The sequence below is a fragment of the Anabas testudineus genome, chromosome 4 (assembly GCF_900324465.2).
Source record: "Anabas testudineus chromosome 4, fAnaTes1.2, whole genome shotgun sequence".
In the NCBI taxonomy this organism is placed as follows: Eukaryota; Metazoa; Chordata; class Actinopteri; order Anabantiformes; family Anabantidae; genus Anabas; species Anabas testudineus.
Window position 1 is genome coordinate 9,581,142 of NC_046613.1, and position 13,406 is coordinate 9,594,547.

Consider the following 13,406-nt stretch of genomic DNA (forward strand, 5'->3'; position numbering starts at 1 on the left):
ACTAGAAAATAACAAGGCATTCTCATTTGATACCTCAGTGGATAACTACTTCATGCATTGTGGGGAATTGTATTCATAGCCTGTTTACAATGCACACAGAGTGCAGCTATACATACGGCTGTCAGTGTGTGTTCTGCGCGTATTGGTCTGTAATAATGACGTGTTGTTCCCTGCATGGGAAATGCTACAGGACTGCAGATTATATTGTATATTCTACACATTGAGCTCTTAACTATCACTTCTCCGCTTTTATTGCTGAAAGAAAGGAGCCTGAACTGATAAACATTATGTATATGTGTATGTCACATATATTTACAGTATATTATGGAAGCAGTTACATTCATATTTTGCAGGCTGCCTCTTAGAGGGGAAAACTGTTGATTTGCACTTTGCGATGATTGCCTCACGAAAGAAGTCTTCACATGCGACAGAAGTATTTATTATGCTAATTATACATTCAAATCAGCGAGGACTGGTATACCCATACTGGAGAGTGCAGTCATTACCAGCACAAGGGCTGTCATTCGCTGAAGCAAGTAATAAGCACTCAAAACAGATGCTTTCATCTAACTGATTTAAAATGTGATGCATTTAGACTCGGAGAAAATGTCTGTCTGGTTCTTAAAGTGTGAATAATAAATCTGAATAAGGGAAGGGCAGCGTTTTCAAAAGCCAGTCGGAGTACAAAGAAAGACCGTGTTACTTTAGATACTATCCCTTAGATACCAATATATATTTGTGAAGCAAATAAAATGTGACATAAACTAAAAGCCGTCCCAGAATAATTTGCATCATTGTTGCTCATTTTAAGACACTTTTTATTTTAGGTACATATTTAAATGCACAACGTATTTTTGTCAATACATTTGTCTGACAGCGTCCAGCTATTTTAGTGTTAAACTCTAAATAATAATAAGATGCGTCATTATACGTAGATTGTTTCTCGTGTGGTTTAATGTAAATGTAAAAAGAAATAAATGTGCACTTTTCCAAGCAGAGATAGAGTTTATGTAGGCAGGGAGGACAATATATACCTGATGCACATCTATAACAAAAGTGAGATGGATATTGTCAGTTTGTGCTCATAGTTAGAAACATCATTAGATTCTGATTAGAGTGAATAAATAATGGAAAATAATTCATTTTTTACCCTTAACCTCCAGTATTTTATAGAGATATATCTAGTAGCTCCTGAAAACAGTGTGTTGCATTAAGTAGGACACATCTGTTATTTCAATATGTCAGATGTACAGTATATTTAATTATACATACAGTAATTAAAGTAGGTAAACAGATTAACACACAGGGAAAAGTAAAAAAAAAATATGGATTTATCTTTAAAATCCAAAGTTAGTCATGTATTTAGTAAAAACATCAACAACAACAAAACAAACTCAAATCTGGAACTGAACTTCCATAATCAGGATTCTGAGATTAATTACCTCAGTTATTAATTATCTAATTATCATCACCACTATTGTAGTTCAGGAAATAGAAGCTTAATGAACACAAAGGAGTCACAGCTTAGAAAGTACAGGTTGCACTGTTTTGGAGTGAGCTCCAGGTCTAGTTCTTACCCTTGTCTTCTAGACAACACTGAAGACAACTCTTAAAAAAGGACGCAGTGGCCCAGGACACTGCTTGTTTTTCCTGCTACTACGGCCTTGACCACTTGCTCGTCCACAAGCAAACTAAATCACACTTTGTGTGTCAACAAGACTCGAACAAAAGCTTCCTCTAAACCTCACCTCAATGCGAATAGGCCTCTGCTTGTAATACACTGGATGATGTCAGTTCAGACAATGAATATGAGTCTATAATATAGTAAATCATTTAATGTGATATTACCAATAATCATGACGATTCTGTGGTTTCCTGTCAGCTGATGTTAATCAATGATGTGAGAACTCCATTAAACCTCTTTGCTAAATATGGCCAGTTTCCACACTGCTAAGCCTTTAGTACTGTCTGCTGCACTCCCGAGGGTGAGGTACATACGACGCACTGACCATACCAATGCGCCTGACTTTTCAGATCCCAGCAGACCAGCTGCTCTGCTGCTCGTGCAGAGCTCGGTGGTGCCCACACACACACACCGAACTTGGTCCATGCGAGGGCTGTGAAAGTCTTTGCACACTCCAGGAATAAGGACAACTATTGCTGTCACAGAACGGCTCATGTTCACTCCTGGGAGTGGGTACCATTCTGATGCAATAGACCTGGTATAAAGTGAAAGTGGGGAAATGTGCATCTAAGGGACAATGGCCTTTGTGTGTCGGATGTCTATGCTGACAAAATGACTGCAAAATGAATCTTGGAGGTAGTAAACAGTCAAAAGCAACTACAGTGAACATATTTTTACATTTGGGGATGGACTACGGGCTAAAGGTGACACCATCGGTTATGACACACATTCTCATTTCCCCAGCTGTTTCATCTGGCTCTGACAAGATGAAACAGATGTCAGGCGTCACTCTCGTGGCCAATCTTCTCCGTCACTCTCAGCAGCTAGGTCACCACCACTTAGCGCTGCTGTGTTGATATTTTCTTTAGGATACAGCGAGGCTAATGGCTGACCTCTGTTAGCTGTAGAATTACCCAACACATACTAAACACCTGTGTAACATGTAGGATGCACCGCTGAAGACAGGTGCACATGTTGAGAAGGATCACTCAGTCAAACAGCTCATTAGTGTCACGGTGTTGTTCTGCATCAAAGGTGGAACCGTTCTCGAATCCGGGCGGGGATGTTGTGGCGCGTCGATCCCGTCTGAGAGTGGGTTTTCTCTGACTGTGGAGCATCTGCAGTATATTTTGTGTGATATGCACTTGTGCATGTACATCTTCAGCGCAGAGCAGCACCATGCAACAGAACATTAGAGTGACTTTGATTACACACTTCTCACATCCTGACAAAGCATCCTTGACACTGCGTGTTCCTTACCACATATACCCAGCGGGATCCTCATCCCTCTCCGCTTCGCTCTCTCTCGTCCCTCACCCACTTTACCGCCTTCCCTCTCTCTCTCACTCTCTCTCTCTCTCTTTTCCTGTTACTCTGGCGCTTCCTCCCTCTCCCTTGTTTTGTTTAACTTTTATTTCTTCTGCAGCGCTGAGGGAGCAGCACCTGGTGAACATTATTTTCAAAAAGCATCATCATGCATCATTGTAAGGATACATGCTCTAATCAGCTGAACCATCTGGCAAACGGCTTATGCACCATCAAGCTTAAATGCTTTGCATCTGTTGATCAAATGGATGTCTCATTGTTTTCAGAGTAACACCCTTAACCTCTGTGCCTCTTTGTGCCTCGGCTGCCTGTCACAAACAAGATTTTTTTTATGCTGCAGAGGTTATAGTGATCGTTTAAATGAAAGATTAACATCACACATTTACCTTGATCTGAAATATTTTTCTCATCTATTAAACTATCTGAGCCTCATGTTAATGCAGAGCAGTATCCACAATTCAAAAGAGTTGTAACTATTAATGGGCATGGAATAGCATTTAGGAGGGGAATGTGACATTAACCTCTTTACCTTTTATGCATTTGTACATTTTTTACAGCTTCCAAAAGTCAGAATACAGAGCTTTCTGTTGAGCTCTAATTTACTTGATTAGACAACTCGATGCATAAATGAAACCTCTGTCGAAGCAGAGCAGCACTCTGCTCCCAGACCCTAAAAACAGATTCTGATATTACAATGAATTATTCCGCTGACTTGTGGTAGACATCCTACAGTCTCTCAGTAGTGTCAGAGTCTCTTGGCCTACTTATACAGACAGCCTTGCCAGTAATGTTATGTATTCCTTCAATGAAGTCTAAATAAGTCATAGCCACAAGTGTGAGAAAGAAGAGAAAATGGCTGTGTATACCAAAGCAGCAAGCTAGACTTTCCACTGCTGCAGCTGCTGGCAGGCACACTTAAAATAATGAATGAAACAAAGGAGAAATACACTCGCCGGCCACTTTATTAGGTATGTCTGTACAATCTAATGCAATACAGCAATGATTCTACTTTCACAAGGCTATATTTTCTCTCTCTCTTCTCTTTTAGAAACGGTCATAAAGGTGATAATGCTACTGGATGCTTATTATTGAGCTCCTAGCGGGTGGTGGAGTGCAGCATACTGAGAGGTGTATTTCAGAGGTCACAATATATTGGTCACACCATTTACATAAACGCGTGCCAAAACATTAGAAACACCACTTAATATGATGCACTTGACTAAAATATATCCTATAGAGTACATGACAGTCCTTGAAAATTCACAAAACCAATGTTTTCAATAGTTAATTCAATAATATACATTGAGTCATAAAAGGTAATGATTCGACTGCAGCTTATTGAGTGGCATGTCCAAAAGGAAATACATAATAGGCAGCACTTCACACACATCAGACTGACAGACTCACACAGACTCTCTTCCCTTCCATTTTCTTTTCATCTGCGAATCACAAGCATAACACGTCTTTTTCTTCGCCGAGACCGTGCTGTTGGCTCCTTTTGTTCCCAATTAATATTAACTTCTGTTACCGTCCTAATACATACATGGTTTTGTTGAGCTTTTCCAGAATATCGCTGCGAACAAAACTCTGCAATATTTTGTTACCGGTACGGAACAGATTTGGGCTTTCCAGGGACTACGGTGAAAAAGACATACGCAAAGAGCAACAAACAATGCGATCAGACTGGAGGATAAAGCGTCCTCATGCAAACACACACATCCTCACTCACACACACACACACACTTGCAATACAGTTGCACTATCTTTCATCAGCACTATTGTGTTGCATGCTGAACACAAAGATCTGAATTGCCATACTGTCAGTGCTTTACCCGTCAAAATAAGAGGCTTCTCAGCAAGACTGAGCTCCACTTTTAATCACTGTCTCTGATTGATTATGCCCGCCCAAAACTGCACACTTTGCACTGAAAACATCACTGTGAATATTTGACAAATGGGCCACCTCTCTAGATATATTGGCTGAAAATAATGTACTGTACACAGAAGCACGTGGGTGCTCGCTGGCATCTTCCATCATCTCATGTTTATGTATGGTACATCCTTTAGGGTGTGACATGCTTGATTAAAAGGTTAATACAGGACCTGTAGCATTTATTCCCTCACCTCGTCTGCTATTTGTCTTGTGCGTTTTCTTTCTACTGACTGATTTGAACCGAGTTAATCAGGAGCAAACAGGTATTGTAGAATGAGACTGTAACTTTCTTCCCCACAGAAGTGAGGCAGAGAGAGATTTGATCCAGCGCAGCAAGTTTGTTGTATGAAGGTGGGTTCACACGGTGGTTAGAAAGAAAATCTAAAAAAGACCTTGTTCCACTGTTGGTGGTACTCTCTCTCTCTCAGAGCGAATGGCTTAAAGTTACCAAAGTCATCACCTTAAAAGCTGAATATTGCAGTGTTGACAAAGCAGGTGAGCAGAGCACAACAAAGACTCGGATGCTGTTTTATTTATTTCGGCTCATGCCTTTGTTGAGTGGAGAATCTTGAAGTTTCCTCTGTCTCAAGGAAAATGAAGCACTGCTGAATAAGCAAATGTTATGCAGTGGGTAGGCATTTCAAAGTCCTTCCCTTTCCTCTGTAATGTATCTGCATAGGAGATGTTTGTTATGGAAAACAAAACCAGCTGCATGCAGATCATGCGCAAGTGCTTCAAAGCACAAGGTCAAAATACTACGGGGAAATTAGCGCCTTATCTGTAAACTTACTTATTGATATTCTCTATTCTGCTCCTACTATGGCCAAACATTTTCTGCATTCACAAACAACATAAACATGCAAATCCCACCAAATGTTTTTTTCTTTTTTTTTTCATCTTGGTGTCTCTTTCTCTCTAGTGGAATAATTTTGGATTACCAGTCAGCAGGCACTCTTTCATTTGGCCTTGCTGCCGCACTATTTCCTTATTCTCACGCTGCGCACACACACACATCCATACACACAAATATTCCTACAAAGCATTATGAAAAACACAAGTTTACCTCCTACAGAAACGTCATTGGCACAAACTACAAATACACACACATAAAACCTGCACACATTAAAACTCTAAGACCAGCATACACAGCAACACTTCGCAAATGCACACATACTCACACGCTCACAAGAGGAAAGGGAATGAAACTGAGTGCTCACCCAGGGTTTGATGAAACTCACCCGACACCGGGGTCATGGGGGTGGGTGGGAGGCTGTTGATGTTGAGTGCCCCCATCTGGTGGATCTGTGTGGCGGGGAAAGCCACGCTAGGCGTGAGGTAACCTCCGTGGCTTGCTGCCATGATGGCTGCCTGCTGCTGCATGAGCTAAAGAAGAGGGACATGGAGAGATGGAGGGAGGAATGGAGGGTTGGATGGGGTGTGAAAGAGCAGGGCGGGAGAACGAGGCGTGAGAGAGGTGAGAAGAGGACAGATGGTAATGAAAAATGTAGTAAGTTGGGAAGGAGTCGCAAAAAAGACGGGAGCGAGACATGAGAGAGAAACATAGCAAGGGTAGAACAGAGGGAGGGATGTATGTTGAGGTTTATGGATGGATAGTGCAGGGGAAGTACAGAGAAAGTAGAGCGGAATAAAAGAAAGGGAAGAAAAAAGAAGCCTGTCAACCTATGTTTAGTGAATCTGTCTATCCTCCCAGCAGGAAGCCTGTCACCAGCTGCAGAAACGATTTAATAATTGTCTGTTGGGCTCATACAAATCAAGGCATTGACATGTGCACATTATCTCTGTACTCAGGGAACAGGCAAAGTTTGCAGAACAGTTGCAAAGCTTTTTTCTTTTCCCCCTCACAAACTTCACAATACTCCTTTTTTGACTGTACAGAGACGCCACAGACATCTCCCACTCTTCTCTTCTGTTGTTCCCCGGATTCATCTCTAATTTTTTACATGCATCTGGAAAGAGACTCTGGGATGGTTTTACTATGATAGAAGTCATTAAACATGAAATAAAAATACGATTTCTCTTTGGTAAACACTACAGCGGTTGGCTGCCTGTTTGGAGAATTCAAATCACGTGTCATTAAAACAACATTTTTAAGGCGAGTGGGTCTCGTATCTCATATTCCAGACCACGTTAGTTATACAAAATGTTAGTCAGAAAATTGCAAAGGCAGTCAATTTTCCCCCACTGGACAACCCCTCAAAGAGATAAAATCAATAGCTTTTCATTCACTCTGCATTTCTACTTAGCATGAAGTGAGAAGTGAGAGCTGAAGCTATTTTTCCATCAAATGCAGCCCACAGAGTGTTTATTCATATGCGCGGGACATGCTCACATGCACCGTTGCCCCTGCGCCGCGCTCACGGACAAACGCACAGACACACAACATGCATGAAGAGCGACGGAGACTATTTGAGTTTCCACACTCAGCTTAAATTCTCCCTGTGCAAACCACATGCTGAATGCCTAATTCAGAAGAAAATCCATCATTGTACAATGGCTTTTTTTTCACAGCTCGTGAACCGGTGGGTTTATCTGGGGAATCAATATTCGTTGCAGGTTGTGTAGCTGTCCTTCAGGCATGCAGACCTGTGCCTGTGTGGTGTAGGAATATAAACACAGCTGGACCGACCTCTTGCACCTATCTCTGCATCTGTTTAATACTGGATAGCTGCTGTGTGTCAGGGGAGCTGCTGATGGCTGTGACCTGAGACTGACTCGTATAAGCAGAAATCAAACTCCTCTGCCACTAACACTAATGCTAATGACGATACTGTGAGACACTGGAGGTATAGAATGCCACTCTGCTTGCATTTGCATGGGGACCCAGCAATGGAAAAGCCAATTATTTTCCCTCAGTGTCCCTGTCAGGTAACCTGAAAGCAGCTGTCCCGATGTAGAATGCCCGGCGCTGGCATCTCATCAATTAGCCACATGCCTTGCCACTGCTATCTATTAACGCCTTTTGTCATTTGCATAATTTTATCAATGTGACAAATGGGGATCATCCATTCGTTTCCAAATAAGATGAATTGAGCCTTTACGGGGGCAGAGCTGCCGAAGACAGCAAGGGAGCAAGAAACTAAACAAAAGCAATGACATAGAAACAAACAAAGAGGTCTAGAGGATCTGGGGCTCCCTTGCTTTGGCAGTGCCGTGACTGCCCCCCTATTAGAATGTGAATAGAGTTGGACAGAATAGGATGAAGGGCCTGACTGGGCTGGTATTAAAAAATAAATACACTGTCACAGCACTCTCTCTCTCTCTTTTCTTGGGCTCAGCGTAGACTGAGGACTTAGGGCTGCTTCTAATAAGCTTGCAGCCTATTCGCTGTGGGCCATGTTGCCTTACACATGCTGCAGGCCTGGATGGAGTAATGATGCACTGGGACTAAGGACTCCAGAATACTAGTGTGTGTCTTAGATAATGTAGTCCTTAACGCCATGCGTCAGATTACCATGGATAACAACTCTGGCATTCGTTGATGCTTTGTTCCAAATTAAAATGCAGCAAATTGGAAACTCAAGCATGTAATTATGTTGGAATGCAGAGTTAAATAAATAAATAATATAAGAAACCGGCTCTGATAAAAAAAAAAAAAAATATAATAAAGTGCAGAAAGCAGAGAGGTTATGTTGACAGAAACACAAAACCATTTTACTTTTCATGGGTATATGTGTTTTTTTCTTCTTCTTCTTCTTTTTCAACATTTCAAAGGCGCTGCAATCAAAAGCTACTCCCTTCTTTATTTCTTTATTTTATTTTTTTATATTTGTACTAATAGCAGATAGCAAATGTCTCTGGTGGAGAATGAGCACAACTGAGTCTTCATCATCACAGACACAACCTTTTCTGCTTCCTTTTGAAAAGAAAGGAAGAGAGAAGAAAAGGCAGTCAGAAACAAGGGAGACAAAAGAACGCATGAGATGAAAGGGAAAAAAGAAAGTTGCCCGGGCTCGAGCAGCATTCATTTAGTGTCAGACATCTGCTTTTTTATTGCAACCTGATGGCATTACTCTCCCCTGGTGCCAGCAGGCAATCACCTCTTTATCACATGGCAATTATCTCTGTAGCGCTGCTCTGTGACTCGCTGACTCTCAGCACTGTCACATGTGACCCCTTATAGCCCAACCAGCCAAGGATGGAGGGAGGGGTGGGAGTCAAAAGGAGGCAAAGAGGGAGAGAGAGAGAGAGAGAGAGAGAGAGGGCGAGAAGGGCTGAAAAAATGAGAGAGAGAGAGGGAGACAGTGGGTCAATGAGGTGAACTCGAAGACTAAAGACAGAAGACTAACGCTCAGGGGCCTCATTTATTACCCCCATGCTAGCAGGGTGTGTTTCCAAGGAAAGATTTTAATAGGTTTTTTCATCTCTTTTTTAATGTGTGTGTTTCTGTGTGTAGACACACGCAGGGCCAGTCAGGAGCTCGTCCGCCCAAGTATAATACAGCTAAACCAGGTCACACACGTGTGTGTGTGAGTGTGTGTGTGTGTGTGTGTGTGTGCAGCACAGCCAAATGATGCAGTAATGTCTTACCATCCTTTCTCAAGTGTGCTGTGTTGCAAACGGCTGTGCGACTGTGAGTCCCTCCAACAGGGGGAGATGTTTCCTAATGTGAGTTTACAGTCATCATCCCTCTCAATCCACCCACCCACACACACACACTGTCACTATTAACAACAAGTTTAACCGTTTTTCCTAAACAATGCTCTTATTTATCCATTTTTTAGGGAGGCAGGAAGGGGGGGGGGCACGGCGCTGGAGGTGCCGCCGAATCAAAAACTTCCTTCTTGTCTTCTGACACAGCGTGTAGTCCTCCATCCAACGGGGCCGCGGGAAGCTAAAATGGCTGTCTTCACACAGTTTTAGAAGACGCGGTAAGAAAAGTGACTGGAATCGAATCTAATCGTGTACAAATAGGATGTTTGTGTCTTGAAGGGGAGATACAAAAGGTAATAAAAGCTGGTTTTATTACTTGCATTCAGTGATTCATGGGACAACTATTATCACTCACCACTAACACTGGAATGAAACATGGAATCTCGCTCGCTTGCTCTGCTCCGGTTTGTGTTTTATAAAATCACCTTTTTGCAAATGGGATGTTTCCTGTCAGAGCTCACCAGTGTCTGTTTCCATCGTGAAAATGGCACATTTCTCATTTTTGGCATATGTTGTCAGTGTTGTTACCCTCCAATTTGTGTTCAGTGCCCCCTCCCTCTCCTGGTTTGACTAAAATCCAATTTACTGGCTGTCAGCTCAACTCTATAATCCTATCCACTGCTGTAGTGCAGGGGTAGCTCTTTGAATTTACCATTTACTGTACTCCCTGGTTATAGCTATATATACCATCTCTCCCTACGTCTGTATTCTATACTGTGCTACCGCCTCCTCTCTTGGCCAGTGTATATGGAGAGTAGGCGAACATGTAGTGTGTCTTTAGAGATAAAGTCCTTTTTCTGTCACTGCAGGTTTTTCGTCTTGGGGGAATATGTGTAGTTTATCTTGCTGTAAAGAAACAACAAACTATCACTTCAGCACACTCCCGGTGGGTAAGGGGCAATCAAGGCTACACACCATGTGCATGCAGCCAGCACCAGTGACCGTAATGTAATCACAACTGCTGCAAAAGCTGGACACCCACCCTAAAGATAACTAATATTTTCCTTTATTCCACATTATTACATACCTAGCAGTCCGAACGAGTATTTAGATTAATTAAATAAGTTGTTAGCAAGATATGAAAACCAGAGCCTTGCTGATAATCCATTACTGGCTCTTGTGTGCTCATTACTTTCTCAAAAGTTGAGGTGAGTTTATCTCCAAGGTTGCCTCTGAGTTTCTCTACCAAGTTGCATTATTTTGCTGAATTCATTATACACCGGTACATGGTATCCACAGTCTCTGTGATCTATAATACTAATACAAGGGGAATTTCACCTTCACTACCATCATTCATGCTGTATAATCTTTGTGTCGACAAACCACAAACGTGCAATTTCTCCTTCAGATTTAATGGTAATTGATTCTCTCTAATGCTGAAGTATCCCCAGTGCCCTTGTTACTTTTGCTTGGAACTCAATTTCCTAGCATCATCCTGTTCTTTGTCATACTATATGTGTGTATGAGAGCGGGAAAGAGAGAGAGAGAGAGAGAGAGAGGGGAAAAAAAGAGCATTTGCTGCACAGTGTATGAGTGTGTACACTCTTGTGTGCGAATGTATGAGTCGACACGGGTCTCTGCCACAGTAAATAAGAGTCATGGCCAACCTGAGCGGGGCACAATGGTCTCCCCACAGACTGCCACTGCCTCCACCAATCCTTAAACATTTGCATTTCTCCACATTTCCTGCGAAAGGGCTGCATTTCATGAATGGAAATGAAGGTGGGAGTTTTACTAGAGAGAGCGCAAGAGATGGCCCCGCAATTACTCTGGGATGGTCAATTTGCACATTTCACTCTGGGTCCCCTAGCCGTGATATGAAAATGAGGGAAATGGATAAGCCCCCAAGACCCCGCTAACGTCAACAATTAATCCTGGCATTCAGAAGCAGCAGAAATATATAACCTTTATATCCAAATGGGTCCTGGGGAAAAAAATGTGCCGTGTTCCTCGTTCTCTGTGAAGGAATGCTCAGTGGATGTTTATGTGTATCTGTGAAGTGCGTTGAGACAGACCTCCAGGTTTTTATCAATGCAGGATGGAAAGCTGTTCTTAAATTCATTTTAGCCTGGTTCAAGTAGGTTGTGCATGTGTGTGTGAGTGTGTGTGTGTCTGAGTTGGTGTGCTGTGCCTCAGCAGGAAAGAAGACAGTTTGTGTGCAGATAAGTTGCCCATGCAATATTCTCAGTCAACTGTGGCCCCTGAAGCATCTCACGGGCCCGGAGGGTGAGACAGAGGAAGGGAGAGGGGTAGGAAAGAGAATCAGTGTGATTGAGGATGGGGGAGGGGGGGGGATGCACATCTGAGAGGGACTGCATAAGCTATCTGAACCCCCCTCAAAAGCCAGGAGTCTGCTGTGTGTGTGCTGCCATGCCCTGAAGGGAGGTCTGGTGGATGTGTGTAGGAGAGCATAGCAGTCGGAAGGTACAAGATAACTAAACGTACGCTGAGGGTGGTGGAAATCTGGATGTGATGGTATAGACGCAGTGTTTAACAAGAGTAGAGGAGCAATGAGTGGCAGCGATTGTAGTTAGCGAGCAGATTTTCACAACTTCACCAAGTAAGCATGAAAACATAGAAGACATGCAAACATGCAGATGTAGCACAGTAGTGGTCCAGCCTCAGTGACACACAGGTAGTTTTCAGGAGAAAGTTAACACACTTCATACTGTAAAAAACACACACACACACACACACACACAAAAAAAAAAAAACTCTCAAATCTCAACCTGTTTGCCAAATCACTGTCTGTTAAAATGTTTTCCATGTTCAAGTTAATCCAAGTTCAGGAGGCATTAAGTTCTGGCCACTGATGAATGAAGCCCAACAGTCACTCTGGTTTGTTTTCCATCAACTCCTAAGGGGACTTTGTGGACATTTGGTTGCTTGTTGCTCCTCCATGTTCACTCGCTAGTTGCCAACTTTGCCACTCTGTCGTCTGGTGATGGGCTTTCTTCCAACAAATGCTACACACTGATGACGTAACAGAAGTGATGCTAAAGAGAAACGTGATGCTGAACCAAAACAGTGAGGCTTTCAGTCATTTAATCCTTTGTTAATATAAAAACTAGAATATGGTTTGAAATGTTATTCCTACTTATGTCTACTGAGTGGTATTTGTTACAGTCATCCAGTAAATATGAACATAAGTAATGTTGGAGTCACATATTTTTCCATTTCAGTTTTTTTTGGCACGTGATACACATGTCTTTTCCAACTCACCGCATGTGCGTAAGAGCTGTAGGTGCTGAAGGGAAGGGCGATGGCTGGGTTGAAGATACCAAACTGCCCAACCATCTGCTGCATACGTCTGATGGTGCGCTCCTTGTCTGTGTCGGCAAACTTGACCACCAAGCTGGAGGAGGCGCCCTGAGGGGGTAGAGGGAACAGAAGCTCAGAGAACAGGGGTCAGGGACAGTTAACCCTGCTTTACTGCAACCACCTTTAACACCAACAGTCACTCAGTCAGTTTGGACATTGTCTTACAGTGAACGCTGTGTATGTCTCAGATGCTTTAAGTTATTTCATGGAGTAAATGTCATAGAAGCGCTTTTGATTTACTACATATTTAAAAACCGTCACTTCTATGAAGTCCAACGCTAGAGCATGAACAATGTAACAGTTTATTATTTCTCATTCCTGGTATGCCATGTTCATTAGCTACAACAGCTCCTGTTAACATCAATACCTAGTGAGCTCCTCTAATTGCACGTCATTGTTTAATTTTTTTGGCATTCTAGATGCAACATCATTGCACATTTGTATTGCTGCAGAGAAGCGTGTGTGACCGGC

General features: G+C 42.5%; 1 protein-coding gene across 3 annotated transcripts in view; it reads right to left on the reverse strand.

The window, feature by feature from the left end:
• celf5a (cugbp, Elav-like family member 5a) overlaps window positions 1–13,406 on the reverse strand; it is a 160,404-nt gene that overhangs the window by 7,018 nt on the left and 139,980 nt on the right. For 2 of the 3 annotated variants that reach the window (XM_026345681.1, XM_026345680.1), the window contains exons 6-7: window positions 12,837–12,983; window positions 6,161–6,317 (exon numbers count right to left, since the gene is read on the reverse strand). In XM_026345681.1, the coding sequence (XP_026201466.1) occupies window positions 6,161–6,317; window positions 12,837–12,983 (304 nt within the window). Of the gene's footprint in view, window positions 1–6,160; window positions 6,327–12,836; window positions 12,984–13,406 lie in introns of all 3 variants that reach the window. The other variant, XM_026345678.1, reaches the window with a different exon arrangement.